Below are 21,320 nucleotides of genomic sequence, written 5' to 3' on the forward strand. Positions count from 1 at the left end.
TATTTTGATAACTGATTAATGAATTCGGTCATTGTAAGGCAAAAATACCAAATAATCTCTTGTTTTGTCCTCTGAAATGAGATGATTTGGTTCTTTTCTGTCAAATATAGAGATACAATTGGCTATATTTTGGTTTGCTGAGACAAATCAAACAATTTTGAGACATCCCCACTTAATGATTGATAATTGCAGCCCTGATTTAAAGTTGTTTTTTTGGTGCAGTACTTTTTTAAGGACACATGTTCTTCCAACACATCCTCCTGTATTATGTTGAATTTCTTAAGAAAACTGTGTTTGGTAGGAGACACCACCTGTTTGAGCCTCTATGCTCTGTATTTGCTCTGCCAGCGTTGTGTGTACAGTATGTATGTGTGTGTGTGAAGACAGAAAGACTGAATGACTCAGCTGAGCATGTGGATACGGGCGTAGGAGGTGGCAGGAAAAGTATGAGAGGGGTTTCAGTGAACAGCTGTGCAAGTGTTGTGTATTTGTGTGTGCATGCAGGCTCAGAATACCCACTCGCATTACTAAATTACACGTTAGTCCTGCAATCAGATGCAAACTTGCTGTGGCCATCCTTCTTGGAATCTGCCACAGTTATGTACGACATGGCTGGGCAACGAAAGTCTCAGTGAACGACCTGTAAGTTCATTTTTTGTGGGTGATCCACTCTGAGGAAAGCTGTGTCGGAGTTGCCACCAAACGAAATAAGACCCCAACCTAATTTCATTATGTGTTCCATGGTATTGAGGCTTTACGTAACAGGGGATTCCAGCTACATAGCAAAATGGAAAAATTGTCTTATTTCAGCTGTGTGTGTGTGTGTGTGTGTGTGTGTGTGTGTGTGTGTGTGTGTGTGTGTGTGTGGAATAGCCTACATTCGGTCTGCGCAAGATATTAGATTGGTTTCCAGTTATATTCATATCAGCTGCTTGGAAAGTTTGTCATATAGTGCCTGTCGCTTCAGCTGTTTTTATCTGAATGGTTTGATTTGATAAATCTGTTATCACCTTTCCACAGCTCCTAAGATGTATATATATATATATATATATATTTATATACACTGTGCTTACAATAAATCATTTGATGGGATCAAGTCTACCAATGAAAACAATAACAATACGTTCTATGTCTGGTGCTCATAATGATTTACTATTAGCAGTAAACATTAAGCACATACTGTACAAGCCCTCCATACTTGATCTCTAAACTTTCACCATAGTCCCCATGCTGGACATTAGTGGTTAACACAGCTGAAAGATTGATCTTTCTCCCTTAAAGCCGGACAGCAAATAAAGCGCAGTGAGTCTGCGGTGATATTTGTGCTGTAGCTGCAGCTTATGGTTTCCATAATTACATGGTGAAGGTCTCCCATAAGAGTTTACTGAGCCCTAAACAGGAGAATGTAGCCTTTCACCACAAAACTGCTCGTGGTCAGAGATTTGACGAGGAGCTCTGTTTACCTACACACTCGTTATCATTTTTGCCATGGTTGTTTTTTTTTTTGTTTTTTTTGCTTGGCATGATCTTTAGTGCACCTCATTGGCGATTTCTCTTCATTGTAGGATTTAGCTGAAGAGCAGCGGAAAATTATGCACCATATATCATTTATTTACCTCTAACTGTGACTTCCACTTCAGTTTGACTCAGCTTTGGTTACTATCTAAGCAAGGTCTTACATATAATGGAGTTGTCAGGATTGACTGCTGATACTAGGCTCGTCTGCATAAATCACTGTCAGATAACTGGGACTACTGTCATAACCAAACTCTAAAGGAAATGTTTTTTGGCTATGATGATGAAATACATAATACTTTATCAAAAGTATGAACGACTGTGTTCAAATTTATTCATTTGTTCAATTTCTATACCTTTCAGGATAGTGAGATATAGATCATCTCCAGAGCATTAGTGCTAATCTGTATTCAAAAAGAAAAAGTGAGATGAGCAGAAAACAGAAATTGAGTAGGAGAGCAAAAGAAATGGAGCGCTCAGGGGTGTAGTGCATGTGAAAAGCAGCTGGAGAGGAGAGGAGGTTTACGTGGCAAGTGGAAACCATTTCAGTGTTGCGCACAGACTGAGGGAGTGTGTTTATGTGTGCAGACTTGCTGTCTTTATTTGAGCTGCGGGTCTCAGGGGGCCTATAGGGTGTGTATGTGTGTATGAGGTTGTGTCTTTGTGGGTGTTTACATGCTGTATGTGGGTATCCATGTGTGTGTGTGTGTGTGTGTGTGCGTGCGCATGCTTGTTAGGAAGGAAAGAGTTAATCTGTTCATCTGTTAGATGGTGGGTGGGTCAAGAGGTCCGTGTGTTTGTTTGTATTTGCAGATGGATAAGATTTTAAACCGGCATAGGAAATCATTAAGGTGAATGAGCACTTCCAAATCAGTTTAACAACCCTGCACTGTTTTAGCAGCTTATTTCTTAATGACAGCAACCAGCCCCTCCTTATAGACTTGTGCAAAATGAGCCTCACAGTAGCTGAAAGATTAATTTTGTGGGTTAAACCAGATTTAAATGTTTCTTTTTTAAGTAGAAGTTTAAGTAACAGATATGTTGTTGTACTGCTCATTTCATGGATACTGCTTGTTCATCAGTGTAGAAATGTTTTTTTTTTTAACACTCCACTCTGGCAGGGTCGAAGCTCCACCCCTCCAGAATGGAGCAGTCCCAATACAGGCTGCTCTGTTTCTGATAAGTGACCATTTGTCACAGTGGACTCCCACCCTGGAGGCAGCACACAGCTCAAAACCTCATGTTCGAGCCAGAAAATGTTCTGTAATGAATGAGATCAGAAATGTATGTTTATTTATTTATTTTTTGTTTAGTACAGGGTGTCAGTCATTGGGATATGTTGTTCTTTGATGCACTCAAGTGTTAAAGGCGTCAGAGTTTCTACTGGAAAACCTGATGAAGTGGAGGATTGGTTTGAAGTCCCCCCCTTACTTAATTTGCTGTTTGCCTCCAGTTCCAGACTTTTTGGAAACCCTCTGAATCAGCAACATTAATGCAATGACGTTAAAGGTACCCTGTGGAGTTTTTTTACCTCTAGTAATCTGTAACCTTTCAAGTAATGAAAAACAACATGAGCAAGAAAGAAGAAGCTCTTACTGCTCACAAGCAAACATGGATATAAACAATGAGGTTTCAAATTCTTCTAAAATGTTCTGTATATTTAAGATACTGATCAGCAGATGAAGTGAAGATAATTAAGATATCCGACAGTTTTCAACAGCCTTGTGAGAGCTGTCTTACTGTAAGATGATTTTAGGGAAGGTTTCTGTACTATTTGTTTGTGGTCTGCCCCTTCTCCCCCAGGGCCACATACTGATTCAATGACATGAGTACATCTGTACTACATTGAACAGCAGTCCTGTGTCCTTTTCTAATCCAACTGCACATCTGCTGCTGATGAGCCAAACAAAGGCATTGCACGTTGCCAAATTTTACTCCTCTCAACCCAGATCTGCTCTCGTAAAGTTACCCAAGGGTTCAAAATATGGCACAGAGTCATAAAGGCCAGTGCCAACTATGCTATCAACCAAATGCTTGGTCCTAAAAAAACTCTCACAGAGAAGAAAAAATGGGTATAAATGGGTAGACTAGACTCCCTGGTTTCCTCCTCTTGGTGATGAATTATTGCAAAGTTCCCAACTGTCATCATCTTTGGATGGAGCTGATGATGGGTGAGTGGGGGTGGAGGTGGGGGTTGGATGGAGTTAGGACGTCTGGGAGTGCAAGGGTGGGAGCAGGAAGCACATGTATAAATCTGAGCGAGGAGAGATATAAACACAGAGAGTGGCTAACATCTGATGGAGGCCAAGAGGAAAATACTTTTCTTTTCAAAGCTCATAAATACTTTATATCTATATTGTCCATACACATACTGTATAATTTACATATAAACACGTATTCAGGCTCACATACACTATAACAGTTCCCAACCTTTTTTCTGTCAGATATACCCCCACGATCCTATCAGATGAACTCAAGTACTCCTTCATTGACGTCACGCAGACATTGGACAACCATTAATCTATTACCTTTGTTTGAAAAATGCATCCATGACTTTAAACTATTTCAGCCATTTATCTACTTGGATGTTTGCCTAAATGCCTCACAGTGTATCTCGATGCATCTCAGTGAATTTCATTTTCTACATTATTTTACATACATACACAGTCCAATAAATCTGAACTCCATATTTGCTTAACAGATGCTTTCAAAAGCACATACATGTGATTCTCTTTCCTTTCTTAGAGTTGTACATGAAAGTTAAAAGTGCCTCATCAATTCTTGGCTTGCTGTATTCTTTATGGTTGCAGTCGTCAGCCCTGTCCTTCCAGGGGGCACATGTAAAGCTTGTCAGTATCACAACTGATATAAAAAATTGCATCGCAAATTGTACACACAGTGTGCATCTTGTCCAGTTTTTGCTTATTAGCTTCCTAAGTTCATAAGCTCCAAAATGTACCCAGATGTCAAAATAAATGCGTCTTTTATATCCCCCAACATACAAAAGTTATGTTAGCGTAACGTTCGTCCAGAATTCAACGTAAGAGAGAGAGAGAGCAAAGTTGCAATGCAACAAGGCAACTTTACAACTTTATGGTTCAGCAGAGGCCCTAAAATTAGCAATCGTTGTACTATAATATAAATTTGAAATATATTAATTTATATCATTGCATAGATGCTGAATATTTCATGTCTGAATCCTAATGCATCTTAGAATCAAGAAATTGGCATCCCTCCAATATTTAGTGCATTTTGCTATATAAATAATTTAGTCATTACTTTTAGCTAAACATTTTAACCATTACTCTTAGCTATTCCGACCGTTTAGTGCCATGACGTTTAGCTTACTTTTTCAACTTCTGTGCTTGCTTGCTAAAAGTATTCATGCACTGTGTTCTCTATTTGCTTTTCATGAAATCATAATTTTCTATTTTTTTTATATCAGTTGTGATACTGACAAGCTTTACATGTGCCCCCTGGAAGGACATCACTGCTCTAAACTGTGATTTGTACATTAATTTCTAAATCTCATTTTGTACTCTCTTTACACATCATTAATATGACATTAGACCTATCCAGTCCAAGGCTGTTTGACCTAATTTTTCTTGCACATGTTCTTGTACTGGCTCTGTCTTCCTGCTGTTGCAAAACATTTCATTTCCGGAATGAGGCTGAAATATTAGCCTTTGTTTTTCAGGCCAATTGACTTTGCTGACAAAGTCTTTAGTCACTCACCTCAGGTTTCAGATTTACTGTTCATTCACAGCAGTAGTTAATTGTATGTTTTAGAAACCTCCATTTATATTGACATAGATTATGGTTTTATGAGATCATGACTTTTATGTCCATCTGTCTTGAAATTATATTGTTCACAGGGTGTTTTTTTTTTCTTCCAGTTTTTAATAAGACAATGTCCTGGATAGCATATTCATTTGCAACTGGGTTCCCAACAGGTCATAATTTTATTTCAAGGCCAGATTCAACATTAAGCAAAGGCAGATAATAAATCCACAGGTTTGCTGTTTGCGTAGAGGGAAAATTAACGATCACGAAAAAGTAGAATAGCTAATTAAAATTTCACTCAGTAAAGGTCCTACGTACTAATAAATCTGTAAATGTAGACCATGGATAAGGACTGGGAACGTGATTAACACATGTTCAAACTCCCCCACTGCATACAAAATGTGTGCTATCTGAAAGGTGCCTTTTAAAAGTTAATGAAATGGGAACACAATAACTGTATTACCTTAATTACACATTAAGTTTTCACTGGTAAAATGGTTTAATAGTTAAGGCAGAACATATTTGAGTTAGTCATCTTATTTGCAAGAATAGTGTCAAAAGAAATATCACTGTTTGCTGTAACTAAAGTAATTGCTGTCATACTTTGAGGGACAAGAAGGCAATACCCAGAATTTGAATAATGTGTTCTTTCCAGTGTTTCTGCACCCAACTTTGTGGTTTGACAAAACATCTTGCACAAATAACGTGAAACTTCATAAACCACAGCCCAACCACAGTAATCCAGTGTGAGACTCTGGCAGTTTTAGCATTTGAAATGCTAATGGTGCTGAGTTCATTTTCATAAGTTATGTGATCGTTGATATCTCAAATGTAGTTCCTGAAATGAAGACAAAATATTACCCAGATAGAGAAACATTAATCTTTAGTCTGAAGGACCGTCGCCAGATCAGGTCTTTGGAGAAATGGCAGCTTAGTCCAACTTGTCTCTATCATTCCTTATCTAAGCTTCAAACCTTTAGTCTGTTTGACTTCTTATTTTCCATCCTCAGTATAAAACATTCCTTTTTTCCAGAAACTGTTAATCACATTTTGAAATAAAAAAAAATGTTTTATATGAATTTGCTTTGATTTTCTCTGTGATATTTGTTGATTATGTGAGTCAAGATCTCTTTTCCTTCTCACTAACCACAGTCAGTAAAGGCAGCAATATGACCATAAATAGAAATGGTGATCTCTGCAGTGTTTATAGATCTTCTATTCAAACAAGCCATAAAAGTACATTGTGTATCTGTTGTATCAGCATTATCAGCGTAATCCTAAGTGTGCAGACAGTAGTTCCTTCTCTGTTGGGAGCTTTGAACTCAGTGGTCAGCAGAAACTCTTGTTAATGTGTGAACCGAATGTCAGCTGGGGTTGTGTCTGGATTCCAGCTGACGCTTGTTAGATTTGCTTTAGCTCCTTAGCCATGCTTGCTTTAAGGATTTTTCATGATTAAGGCCTTAGCCAAGCTCAGCTAATGTAGCCTTAGTCATGTGGGGGGGTGGGGAGGGTGTTGTGGATATTTGTAATATACTGGACACTTAATGCTCCATATACGTTTTTACAAATTAGACCAAGTGTTTCTGTAGAAGGCATTCCTGCAGTTAGTTTGAGTGAACCCAAACTCTGGTTCAGTAGTGGATTTGACCACGTTATGAAAGCAGGCACAAGCTGTGAAAAGTCACTGCTGGTGTTTATATGGTTAACTCACTGAAGTACAGAAAGGAAGATTTCCATTGGCTGGGCTGCACGCTCTAGTCAGAGCTCTAGTGTTTCATGGAGACAGAGGGCCATCCCTCTGAGCACAACTCCAGCCCCTTCATCTGGTTCTATTTAAGGCCTCTAGTGCCGACTCTTATGATTGGTGTACACAACCCCCCTACTCTTCCTCCAGCTCCAGCCCCAACTGAGGAGAAGGAGGCTTTTTAGCAGATGGTTTATTTTCCAAGGGAAACCATTTCTTTCTCCCACTCTACTGTCCTGTCCTTAGCTGGCTTTAGCTCACTTTTCTATCAGTACTACAGCTCCTTCTTCTGTTGCTTTCTTGTTGCTGCTCCTCTTTCCACTGTGTTAATGTGTCATCCTGCATCTACTGACCTAGTTTTGTTGGAGAATAAGGATGAGGCCCCTTCAGTAACACAGAATGGATTTTCTGCACTTGACTGCTTGATCCTTCACTTTTTGGAGGGAGTATCTTTTCCTAGACTTTCAGCATCTCCATTGCCCTTATTGTTGGGCTGGAGGGGGATGCAGCTCTATGGCTAGACTCTCAGGAAGATGCACTGAGCCCTGTGATTATTGTGATTGGCTGAGCTCTACAGACAAAGTGGCCTATGGCACAACGAGTGCCCAGCAGTCGTTCTCGAGGACCTATGGCTGGCAGCTGGCTGACAGCATGTTTTTTCCCATCAACCCCAGGTCTGGATGCTTCGGATCCCATGCTCCTGGAACAGTATGTGGTGGTGGCCAGTTATGAGAAACAAGAGCCTGCAGAGATCAGCCTTCAAGCAGGCGAGGTGGTCGACGTCATTGAAAAGAGCGAGAGTGGTGAGTAATCCAAACAAATGCACAACAAAGACGTGTTCAGCGGGAGCAGGCAGCATGCATGTTTGTATGTCCGACACAAACAGACTCTTTCACGATTCAGTTCCTCAAACATGCTGCTCTTTTCCCTAACTCAGCCCTCTCACCTCCTTTGTCCACAGCTTCCTAGCTGTAACTTAGCCCCATCTGGAGGCTCACTTTGGCCTGCAGTCAGCCCTGTTTTTTCCCACTGTTGGTTTAGGCTGGGGGCCAGAATGTTGCCTCTAGCAAGAGGAATGTCTTCCAGACTCGTATTAATTATTCCACCTCACTTTAATGGAAAGCCAGCAAGACATGCCGGATTTACAAATGCCAGCTGCAGAGAGTCCTTAGTCAGCTGTTTAACCTCTGGAAAGAGCTAGCAAACAAGGCCAAGATCATGTTTTAGGGTATATGTGATTCAGTTTGACAGTATTTAATGGATAATGAGTCAGTAGCACACTGACGTAAAGCTCAACTTCATGATATTTTAGTATATGCTGTAATGCTTCTAAGAACATTAATCTATCATGGGTGGAAGAAGACACAAAACGTCTTCATTATTTTTTCAAATGTATGTGAAATAACTGAAATCCTATATATATGTTGAGATGCAGTAAAATGGGAACTGGTTTGATGATTTTATAGATTTTGTAGATTTTGTAAATTGGTCAAAGCACCTGCCCGAATCACGTATATATTTTAAATGGAATTTGCCATATAAAGCATGAGAGTGACCAGAGAGCTAAAGGCCCCAGTAACAGGGTCTGACGTTCAACTTTAATGGTGTGCTGAGACAGTAAAACAGTAATGGGACTCATGTGTTCTTCAGCAGGGAGGATGGGGAAAGAGGGATGGAAGAGGAAGCAGTGACCAGGAAGGCAATGGGACTTGGGTTTCATGATGGGTGTGAGTGAAATGCCATGCCACACTGGCCTCAAGGAAGAGGGTCCATAGGGTAGATTTGCTTTGAAGTGTCATGTGTCTTGCCTTCGGGTTCATGTATTTGTTTTCACTCCCTGCTTCAGTAGGATTTCAACTCAATGGGGAGCCACAGTGAGGCGGATATTCCAACACCTTGAAGTCCTTTTATCGGGGGCCTTATATGAGAGCTTTCCTCCATGAACTCGAGCTGCATGGTCCCGTGATTTTAAGTAGAGGCCTCTTTCTAACTTTTGCATTTCAGCTGACCACTGTGCAAAGCAGTTATAGCGGTTAATCTATGTGTTGATGGACCATGCAGAATGTGAAACTCATGCACTTCAACTCATTGCAGATTTATGTTTTCCAGGCATCCGTGTTATTGCTGTAGCTTAACTTCCATGTCCTTATTCCTTTATTTCATCCTGTTGTTTGATGCAAGCTGTATTTAGCTGCTGCTCTCACTTCAGCTCATTCATTCATCTCACTGGTTGGATTTGTCACAAGTTTGTTGAAAGCAAAACCGTAGAAACAGGCTTCTTAAAACACAGCCTAAGGCTATTTGACAGTTTTATTATATGCTGACGGACACTTTCACAGAGATCTGAAGTAAATACGACCCCACTACATCTTGCTATGGAGACTGTTTCCAGAAGCACAGCTAGCATTTAAATGAAATCTCAACACCTCCTGCAATGGAAGTCTAAAGAGCTAAATCTGCTCCATTTGCCTGGGTGACATCACCCCATATCCCTTTGCCAATACTAACAATACCAGGTGTATGCTAGGAAGATTTCAGAGCTCATTTGATTTAGCATCCATTCCCTTGCAGGACAAGTACAAACCCTTTAATGGTTCCTGACAGATTGGTTTGTGTATTACAGAGCAAAGTATGCTGAGTTAGAGGTACTAAAAGGTGTCCATTACATTTGTAATGATAAAAGGGTTTTTTATTGAGCTTCCAGCTATAGTCACATATTTTCCTTTTAAAACCATGCAGATTTAAACCAGCGTGGGTTCCCCAGAAGAGTCTTTGAATGCATTTTGGTAGAAAATATACTGCTGTCATATTGCCATCTCATTTCGTATCAGCATTGTGTGCCTAACTGGTTTTATATGAGTTCTTTCACACAAAGGTGTAAGAGTGTAACAGTGACAGATGGAGGGATGGAAAACCACACATCCATATTATTTTTTCATTTCACCCTGGTCCTTCAGCAGTAGTCCTGAAGCTACTGTACCATAGACTGTGGCTGCGACTGCTGCCCAATGCAGTTATCGACTTTTCCTTACCTTGGATTAGATAATATATGCCTTTGACAGGGCCAGTGAATCTAGGTCAGACCTATAAGCGAGCTCAGCTTTCTCCACTTTTCCAGCTTGCTGTCCCGAGGCAAGGCAGTATTTTCCATCGCACTGGCTTGACGATACAGTTTGTGTCGTGGCCTTTGTTTCAGTTGGTACAGTAGTTTATACTGATTTCAGGTTTATTGGGTTTGAAGAAGGTGCAGTATGCGGTAAAACGACAGCTTAGACCAACAACTGCTCGATGTTCTGGTGTAGCATTCAGATTTCTGGAATAATACTTAAACCCATAAAAATAAATGTAAAAGAGCAGTATATTAGAATATTATAGAAGTTGCATTTTGGTATTGTCAAAATCTGTAATTAAAATTTGTTTCATAGTTATTAATTCTGTCCTCACTCCCTCTGCAAGTATTTTATTTGTCTATTTTATAAGAGTTTGCCAGGGGGGATGCTGGCTCAGGAGGAGAGAGTAGTGCAGGGAGAAACTCGGGGAGAAAATGGAAAAAGACATTTCCTGCCAAAGTTAGTGGTTCAGAGAGGTTGGTTCATTATAATGGCTTAATGGATCCTCCAGGATGCCTCCTCAGTTTACACTATATTGGAGAGATGTTAACCAAAGCTAAGCTAGCAGCATTGTTGGTCATTTCTGTACTCAGTGGTTTAAACTTTGCCCTTTAATGGAGAAGCATGTAGGAAGGGAAAAAATAATTAGCAGTCACTTCTGGAAATATTGTACTTATTGCAGCTGGGTTGCCTACACCTCAAGGGCAGCGTTAGGCGTGTTGTACCCAGCCCTGTGTAGAAAATCTCTCTCAGTGGACCAGTCAGGGTTTAACTTGTCTCCGTTCCAAGTCCAGATCAGCCTCTATGAATTACAGTTTGCCAAATAAACTCCAGGAATGCCTGTCTGTTTTGATGAGGCCGGCTCACATCCACTCCCCCAAGACCCCCTGGCACCACCCATGTACAGTATGTATTGTATCTCTGCTGCTCCACCCATCTTACGTAGGGTGGAGTAAGTTAAATTTCAGGAAGAGCCTTAAGGGTATCTTACTCGGACAATAATCTTAGCTGTGTAAATTTGCCCTTTTTGTTCTCATTTTAAATTTGACAAATCTGAGCCAGAAGCTGGCAGCCTCTAGAGACGGCTGGAGTCCAATCCTGGCAGATTAAGCGGGTCTGGCCCACAACATGGCATGATGGATGTGCAACATGTCTTCTTTACCTTCACATGGAAAAAAAGTACCAATACAATAAGGTCTCCGTCTTCAGGCTGGAAGTGAAATTATCTCAGGGCTCAACTCAGCAGGAGCTCAGAGAAGCAGAGCACAGACTTTTACTCTTTAAAGGATTATTGCTCTAGACGTTATCTATAAACTTATATAAGGCAGTATTTCATTAATTGCAAAAAAATCCAGATCCAGATAACAACTATTCAGCTAATTTAATTTTGGGACAATCAGATTCTTTGTTAATTGTTTTTAGCCACGCTAGTAGCTCTAGGGATGCCTACATGGGTCTGTCAGTCGGTCTAGCCATTTCGTTTCAGACTAAAATATCTCAACAACTATTGGATGGATTGCCATGAAATTTAGATTTCCATGGTTCCCAGAGGGTGTATCCTGTTGACTTTTGTGATTCCTGTAGCACCACAAGTATAACAACTATAGACAGATGGATAGATAACCAGTCTTCTAACCTGTATTTGTTGAATACTTTGGTTCAAATGGCCAAATACCCTGAAGACAAATTACATTCCTACCACCCTCAGCTGTACTTACTGTGTATTGCTAAATAGCATCTGTTACAAAACACTCTAAACTAAGAGGGCCAACATAAACATTATATCTGCTAGACATGTTAGCATTTAGCTCAAAACAATAGTGTCTACGTACAGCCTCTCAGAGCTGCAAGTATAGTTATCGTCTCATAAGTCTCGTCTGAGCTATCAGGCACAGACAAAAACAAACAGGAGGGCAGGGTTAGGTAAGGTAATAATCTGTGTATCTCCTTGAAGCCCTTGGCTTACAGTATTTATTGTTTCATCTGGGACACGCTCCCTAGGTCCTCATATTCATCCACGACAGTTGATTTTCTTCTTTACCAAGGTAATAGCACCAAAAGAGGTAATGTCAGTATTGAACGAGCTGCAATTACTTTGCAGATTTTAGAATCAATGGTTCATGTGACAGCAGCATGCGTATTGACTGACCAATGTTTCTGTCTCAGATATGCAGGAGAATAAAAGGCAAGGTCAGTGTTAAGCTTCTAGTGCTGCTAGTGAACCAAACCCCCAGTTTCCCAATTTGGTATGTGCAGTTTCAGCAAGAACATGTTTCCTTGAATAAAGAGGAAAAACCCTATAATTCTTGTCAATGAACCACCAAAGACATGATGCAGAAATCTTGCCAAGTGTTAAATGTCTTTTTTAAGCTGAAGTTGCAGCAGCAGATGGAAGACACATTATCCTCTCATAGTAATCCCCATCCTCCACATTCTTTTAGCTTACCATAGGAAGTACTAATGACCGTCTCAAGAAATTAACCTTATCCTGTATTTTTAGATATGGAAACTCAAACAGGAGGTTTGTAATCAGCATTTTAACAGAGTCTTCCAGTGCTTTATCCTTTTGCATCTTGACACAGAGCAATACAGGCAGAGGAGATGAAGAACACAAGCAATAACTTTTTTAAAAGCATAAATAGTGGTAATAATAGTGTATAGAAATCAATCGGTGGAGCCAAAGAGGTGCCTCTCTCTCTCTCACTCACTCAAGAATTGACCATTGATTTAAACCAACATTTTAAAAGGTGGGCTTTCAGACACTCAAGGACTGCTGTGTCTCTAAATCAGTAGTGAGCCCTCAAGCTGTGGGCTTCGTTCAGGCCATGAGGGGATCCATTCAGAGGTTGGGAGGGAGTGAAGGTCGTTGCTTAGGTCAACATCAGCTCTTGAAAGCTGTGTTGTGCCATTTTCACTCCCCCTTCCTCGGACCAGAGCCACCCAGGTAATTGAAACCCAGTGTTTTATGAAAACTGGAAGTGTGTGTATTGGACTGGATACCTTCCCCCTTGTGCTTTGATACTGGATCCACTGTAAATGAATACAGAAGCTGGAAATGAATGGGGTTTTCTCCTGCTCTACTCAACAGTGGTGTCATATATCTGCAAGACTGCTGAGCCACTGCATTCCTCATCATTTCAGGTCGTGGAAAAAAAGCCTCCTTGTGCTGCTGAATCTGTGGTTCTCATATTCATGCTAGATGTGTAGAAAGCTTTCGAGCATTACAGAATTGCTCTAAGGCACAAAACAATGTTGATTTGGAATATCAGTACAGTTTGTCTCAGGGATTCATTTGTATGGATGAATAAGACATTAAAGAGCATTTCAATGTCACACTGTTATGCATGCTGTTGCTCAGGTATCAGACTTGATTGATTGTATACGTAGATTGTGGTTTTGTTTTATAAGTCACCTCAGGAAACCCCCCAAATGGCGTAAATCTAGAGTCTTGTTGCAGCTGAGAATCTGTTGTTGATTACAGTAAAAATGAGGCATGAGTCTTAAAGCTGATAGAGTTTCCAGATGGCAGATACTGTTTGAGAGACAAATAGAGGTCAGAAATGCTGCTCAGTCTTACTATATGTCTGTATCTGTATCTGCAGGCGTAGAATACAGGGTAGGTGAGATTATAAGGACAGCTTCATGAAAGTCTAAGGGCAAACATCTGATTAGATGTCTTAGTTTGTTTTTGCAGAAATATCTTTCCATCTGGCATTTTGTGTGTGTGTGTATTCACAACCACATATATATATATAATGACATAAGCAGTCGCAGCAAACATAAGCTTGCTGCGACTTCTTATCTCTCTGCCAGAAAAGAAAATGTGGTCACATATTTTCTTTCAATCTGGATCTGCATGTTTCATGCTGTCTGAATTAGGCTGTCGTCATCATTTGTATTCAAGAAATAATTGGAATTTCACTTCATATGAACAGTGCTTTGCCCCTCACAGAGGTATAAACCTGCTTACAACTTGTCCTCAGGTCCGCTTAAAACATACAGGTTTTAATGATGCCCTTGTAGATACAATGGTGTTGTCAAGACAAACCGCTTGGTTTCTTGCTTTTCCGAGACTGTGACATTTGAGGTTGGTGTATGTGGTCGTGATCCAATAGTGTGACAGTGTTATATGAGATGTCCCACTAGAGGGTTGTGGGTTTAGCTATTGTCTTATGCAACCACTGACCCTAAAACCGGTGGAGGTTACAAAACTAAACTCTGCTCAAACGTTTTAAAAGCTTTTTGATTTACTCAGGATGTTGACTAAGTAGCTATAATCTTAATATTGAATAATATTTAGCAAAGTGCATTGCCAGTCAGCGTTTGGCTGTGTTCTACTTTTTTTTCCCTTTGTGGTTGAACTCTGCTGCAGCTTTCCAAGATTTTTAACTTTTCCTTATGGGGATAGTGAGGCAGGGAGACATGGAGAAAAGCAGGTTGTGATATCGCCTGATCAAAAACAACAAGAGGTGATAAAAATCACAGATAAAAATGAAGGTGTAGCTTTTTTAATGAATGTCTGCCTTCTGCACTGTCTGCTGTAGGAACAGTTTGTGGATTGAAATCAGACAAATGCACAGATACATGTGTACTCACACTCCCCCACACGTCTTTCCAGATATACGATGTTTTTCTTTCACCTTTGTTCCTCCCACATCTGTACAGATAATCCCTGCCATCCGGATATGAGGAAGAGAGAACATGTTCTTCTCCTAATCTTATTTCCATTATCTGCCATTTTGCCTCTCAGCGTCTGAATCCATGACTTCATTCACTCTTCACTTTTTAACTTTCAGAAAAATTGCTGTCTTGGCAGCAGGAGACCCACAAAACAGCTGTTTTTTTGTAATGACCTCAGTTAAAGATCTACATCATTATGAAGATGCACACATGATGGCCCCATTAAATCTAAAGTATCCTTTCAGCCTTTATGAAGAAATATTCCACATGAATTATCTCAACTAAAGATAGGATCTCACCCTGAACATAACCTTTAGATTTAATGACTTTACGTCAACCATATGATATCTCAAAGCTATATTTTTGTCATTTGTGTTGCTTCTATACATCGACTATGGAACTGGTTTTGTGAAGGTTTGAATTGTGGTCACTGAATGAATATATGCGATGAAAGACATGAAGCAGGTTTCTCTTCTTTCTTTGTAAGTGTTTTTTCTCGACATTTTATATATTTGCAACCTGTCTGATTTAAACCTGCCATGGCCATGAAATCAGCACTTGCGTAATGTGTGTGCGTTTTTTAAAAAGTGCTTTTATTGCTTCTTTTGAGGTCGAGTGAACTCAGCCTAAGCACCTGCCATATGGGAGGATGGTTGAGAAATACAGGCAAGGCAGCTCCTGCCATCAATAACAGCATATATATTTACCCAGGCCTTTTAAAGTGACTGTTGTGTATGTATGTTCAGACTTACAGCCAAGTGCTCGCAATTAAAGTACGTTCCCACACTTTATTCCTTTATTTGCTTACGTTTCTTTAAGTGTCGCTTTGCTGAAGTGAAAATGACGTTTCCCCCAAACTACCATGTCAGTGTGAAAATGGCATTTTGCTAATGTAAGGATTTTTCTTTCCGAGGATTGACGCAGGTCTTTTTACACCTGCCAGGCTGACCTTTCTTTAAAATGGTCAATTTAATTTAATGTACCATTTATGTGGTTGATGTTGCCCTTTGCTGGTCGTTTAACAGGACACATCATATTTATTTAAATGTTTTTAGTGACTTAATGAACTCTTGCAAAATGTTGGTATAATGAGCTCACTTAAAATTAGCATGTCAGTATGTTCAGTCTTTAACAATCCTTGAATCTTCTCACAAGCGTTCAACTCAACTGTGCAGAGAGAAAGTGTGTTTGGTCCTTCAGTTCTGAATGATTTGAACATTTTGTTGTTTTTTCTAGCTTGCTCCTCTGTTTGATTTATTGGCACAAGGTTTTGTTCAAGCCACAGTTTTGGTGTAAAGACTGAGCGCATTACACGGCTTATTACGTACCTGAGCCCTAGCCAGCATGTTGTTCAGAGCCAGACACTAAGAGCATCCTCCTATCTGGATCCACCATAACACTACGCAAAACAGCCCCACTCTACAGCTGATGATGCTTTTGTTTTGTAGCTCTGCAAGTCCATCGATAAAATAAATCATTCATTACATGAATGACAGAGATTGCATGTGTAAGATAAAAAAGGCCTAGGGTATTTTTTCTATGTTATTTCCTGAACTGAGAAAGTCCTGCATTTAGTCTGTCAGCAGGATATCCTCTAGTGCTCCAGTTAAATTAAATGGACACATCTGCACATGGTCAGGGAACAATTTGATTTAGTTATGTTAGTATCAGAATTTAGGATAGCCAACATTACACAATTTTTTTATAACTGAAACTACAATATGAAGCTGCCTGAGAAAGAGACTTGATACAAAATGCTACAGTCCATGCAGGAATCAAAAAATCAATCAACAATTTCTTTGATGGTAAAGCAGGTTTGGGAATTGTTCAGCCATGGCAGAGGTTTGTATCTCCACTCTGTGGGATAGGATGCCAGCATCAAGTGTGAAATTTGAAAATTTTTAAAACAAAGGGCATAATTGCCCAATACAGGCGTTTGTGTATTTTCTGTTATATCCATATTATCATCCTGTAATTTTGCTTAATCCTAAAGTATTGCACCATCTTTGTGTTCCTCTCTATCATATCACATCCTGCTTTTTTTAAATTATTATTATGTGTGACTAAACTACAGTACGTCACAACACACCATTTTTGTAGGAAAATGTACACTGGACATTTGGACCAGCTGTGGAAGTGTGATGGAACACTCCTATCCTCTTTATGGGTTGTCCACACAGCTGTCAGCCATATTGTATCCCCGTAACCACAACAAATAGCGTATGTGTGGCATACCACATATATAGACTGTTTTTGTGCCAGCTTTGTCACTTTGGTCTCCTGTTGATAGCTGACACAGTCTCATAAATGTGGGCTGACTTTTGTGTGGAAGTGATTTAATGCAATGTTATGATTAGGGCACATATGTGCTTTAAATCAGCACACCGTATCGAATACAATGGATTAGTGTACTCGCTTTACTGGGATCAGATTGGGTGAAACATTGCTTTGTATGTGCAGCTCTCCAGCTGAGGTGTTTGTCATGAAGCAGTTGTCAGAGCGATGCTGTCAGAGGAGCCGAATCAAATCAGCTGCAACAGTGCATATTGATATTTTGGCTAATAGCAGCACTTTAGAAATGTCCTTCCCACTGAAATCACGACTGAGCCTGATGAAACGCAGGCTGAACAAGACTTCGTCATGATTCAGGCTACAGCCAAGCAGCGTTCCCTCTGATGTTCTTGGCCCTGAACGTAGTTATAGATTCTCTTGGCAACACAATTAAGTTCCTCATGTTCGTGTTCATTTGTTGCAAATATACAAGTGATCTGACGGGAGATGCAAGCCAGGCTAGAGGATGGTCCCATCACCAGATGTCATCTGTGTTCATTTTCAGCTGCCTTTGTTTAGATTTATTATTATTTATTATTCATTATGTACGTTATGTACGTTTTTGGGCAGGAATCTTATCACAGGCCCAAATTCATCTGCAAAATTTCAGCAAATCTCAGTGTTTACGCTATATGTACTGTATCTTCCCGTGTAATGCACTCTATGACATGTTTGTTAAACACAATCCTGCTGATATTCAGCCTCTGTGTGCTCCCACAGGTTGGTGGTTTGTCAGCACCACAGAAGAGCAGGGTTGGGTCCCTGCTACCTATCTCAACTCCCACAGTGGCACACGGGATGATTTGGAGCTGGGCGCCTCTAAAGCTGGGGAAGGTAAGTCACTTCAAACACTCCTGCCACTGCCCACCCACATACTCACACACACACACACAAACAACACCTCACACACTCTGTTATATACCCACACACAGATACCACTTCAGCCCTCAGTTCCACTGTCTTTGATCTGTTACAAAACGGAGCAAACTCGCCCCTACTTCACCACTGCCGGCCTACGCTAACAGCTGGCGCCGGGCTGGTGTGAACACCTCTCTTTGTCTGCCTGCCATTATAAGCATGCTTGAACAGAGTCTAGATTCAGGACTGGGTAAACAGTGACATGAGTGCCAGGAGAGACCTGACCACAAGGTGATGTGCTGTACAGTAATGCACTGTATAGTAGAGATTCGGCGCAATATTACGTGATATGACCTCCTTGGAGTGAGCTCATGAAAGAGGCATGTGTTTCCATCAGCACTAAGGAATAAACCAAGAGAGTATCTCATGAGTCATGCTCTTTAAATCATGAATATTGTTAATTAAAACAAGCTCTCACTAGAATTATGCTATTTCATGCAACGTCTGCTTATCACTGTGGATTGCTGATAAGTTACAGCGCAGTAGACGAGTGTTGATGTTAAATTTCGTGAGTTTACTGGAGTCGTAGAGGGATCCAAAAACCCTGATAAGAAACACACCTATGTTCAGTTCAGGTTGCCAGAATATAACGCAGACACATGTGAAGATGAAGACGGCGTGCAATCATGCGGTCAACCCCGGATAACCCCTGTCAGATATGGTTATCAAGCCATCTAAGAGCAAGTCAAGCACCTCATTCTTCAAACATTTTCAATATTAGTGAAGAAAATCTTTTTACTTTTAGAGCAATAGAACTCAATTTGTGTCAAATAACCAGACATCTGATAGGTTAGGGTTTAACAACTGCAGCATTTGTTAAAATGTATGTAATATTGCAACACACTGGAGGCACGGAAATAATTAAGTTGCGTGTTACACTTCCAAACAAACATCAAGATTTTCCATCACTCTAGCCAAAACATCTTCTGCTGTACAATTGTTGTGCTCTCTAACAATGGGACCCTAGATCCCCTCGGTGTTGTATATCTTATGACTCAAGGACGGAGTGAGAGAGAGATGGAGAATGCATGAAGCTAAACACTGTTACTGTTTCACAATATGTTAAAATACCCCTTTTTTCTCCCTTTGGGACTTACAGAATACACATTTATCAGCAGAAAATTTCAACATGTGTGCATACCACAAATGTATGACTGCACACACACACACATAAACCTAAATGCAAACATCTACACCCAACACTCCTATCTACTCTGTCAGAGATAGCTGGGGTTTGCTGCCAGGGGCTTTTCACCGAGCACAATCTGTCAGTGTAATTAGTGTTTATGTGTCTAGTCAGTCATGGGAATGGCATGAAACTCATAAAGCATCTCTGTCAGTCCTGTGGTCTTCAGCAGTCTGCCCTGCTGCATTGTGCAAAGAGCAAAAAAAACAACACATATTTCTTAAAAACTGGATTTGGAATTCATGTTGTTTTTTTTCCCCCAAAAAAGCCAATAAAAAAAGAGACGTTGAATGCTCAGACAGCTTGAGATTTGAGTTTATCGACTGATCAAAGAGTAAACACATCTGCCTCTTCCTTGTTTTGGTCGCATTATGCAAAAATAAACTTATTGCTTGAAGGAAATGTGCTTCCTGGCAGAGAGTTAAGTCAGGAGGTTGATATGACTCTAATGTCTGTACTGTAAATATGAAACTATTGCAAGCAGCCGGTTAGCTTAGCCAAGCTTACAGCCTGGAAAAATGACGTAAACAGCTAGTCTCTAAAGCTCACAAATTAACACGTTATGTCCGAATTATTTGGCTGGGACTAGTAACTTCATGGAGTCTCTGCTGGTTGCCTGGCAACTGCTCAGCGGCATGAAATGATCTCATACACAACCCTTATAAAATGGCGAATTGACGTTTTTACTGGTTGTTTTTATATAAATTAAACAAGCGAGATACAATGTGATAATTAGTGACTTTTAGTGACCTTTGGACAGAGCCAGGCTAGCTGTTTCCCCCTGCTTCCAGTCTTTGTGCTAAGCTAAGCTAAATGGTGGGTCGTGGTGTTTTTTTTTAATTTACAGACAAAAGTCTCAAGTTTGAGTTATTCCTTTAAATTTCTTTGTATGAGTTTTTAGCTTTATCACAATAATAATTTTAACCTGTCTAATGTTCCCATCATTGTAAATTAATTAAGCGATGAAAATGTTTTTCCTGCATAAGATAATTAACAGGAGCTACTGCTTGACACAACATCTCGCAGTTGGCAGAGACACTTTTCATTTCCACCGTTTTACCTACAAAATCATATGGGGAAAAGTAAAGACTCTGACAACTCCAGCCTGCGGCATTGTCAGCTGCTCTAATAATGTCTAGCTGCTCTAATAATGATGGCATTCTTGCAGCAGCAATGTGTGTCCCAGATGCTCTAACACAACAGGATGGGAAAACCATGCTAACAACATCCTAATTACAGGCCACAGAGAAGATGGTCTTGGTTTAACACTTCCTCTGTAACCTCCATCCATCCACTCTAACTGTCCACCATGTTTTGCTTTGTGGTCTCGTTTTTATGTCCTCCATGTAGCTAATAACGGGGCTCTCTTGGTTGGATCCATGTCATTTGTGTGCTGTGTGTTTGTTGTAACATTTGTGCTTGCTCTTCATGTCTCCCATGTTTGTTTGTTTGTTTATTTGTTTGTTTGTCGTCGTCTGGTCACCATGTGTGTCTGTCAGTTACTAAGCGACATAAGGCTCATCTGAAGAGGCTGGACCGGAGATGGACGTTGGGGGGTGTCATCAGCAGGCAGCAGAGCCGAGGTGAACTGAGACAGATGCTGCATCACCTCCCTCTCTCCCTGCTTCCCTTTGTTATTGTTCTCCTCACCCCGTCTCACTTATCGTCTCTTATCACATGCCTCAACTCGTTCCGCTCCACAAGAACATACTTGCTCAGCCTTTCATCTTGTGTTGTCTTTCAGCAAATGCATTTATCATGAGCCACAATCCACCACAACTAACCACTAACTGAAGTTAATATGAAATGAGCCTGGAAAGCAAAGGTGAAATCAGCGTCTTTTATATACACCAATTATTGATGCTAAGCTCAAATTATGTTACAAAATTGCTCCATGTAAGCGTTTTCATTATAATTAAACACCGTGTGCCAAAACCAATCTTCCCAGAATGACTAAAAAAATGACACACTCATCTGAAAGTAGTTGCGTAATAGACTTAGGAATGCCTTGTGCTGCATTTTGGAGCCATATTTTGCTTTTTTATGAGCAAAC

The 21,320-nt window shown here is 40.3% G+C and overlaps 1 protein-coding gene across 2 annotated transcripts in view; it reads left to right on the top strand.

Annotated features, from left to right (window-relative positions):
* Positions 1–21,320, top strand: part of sh3pxd2ab (SH3 and PX domains 2Ab) — a 51,869-nt gene that overhangs the window by 22,342 nt on the left and 8,207 nt on the right. The window contains exons 7-9 of one of the 2 annotated variants that reach the window (XM_027277602.1): positions 7,717–7,845; positions 17,884–17,997; positions 20,767–20,850. In XM_027277602.1, coding sequence (XP_027133403.1) covers positions 7,717–7,845; positions 17,884–17,997; positions 20,767–20,850 — 327 coding nt within the window. The remainder of the gene's footprint in view (positions 1–7,716; positions 7,846–17,883; positions 17,998–20,766; positions 20,851–21,320) is intronic. The other variant, XM_010744108.3, reaches the window with a different exon arrangement.

Source organism: Larimichthys crocea, chromosome III (genome assembly GCF_000972845.2).
Source record: "Larimichthys crocea isolate SSNF chromosome III, L_crocea_2.0, whole genome shotgun sequence".
NCBI classification, from domain to species: Eukaryota; Metazoa; Chordata; class Actinopteri; family Sciaenidae; genus Larimichthys; species Larimichthys crocea.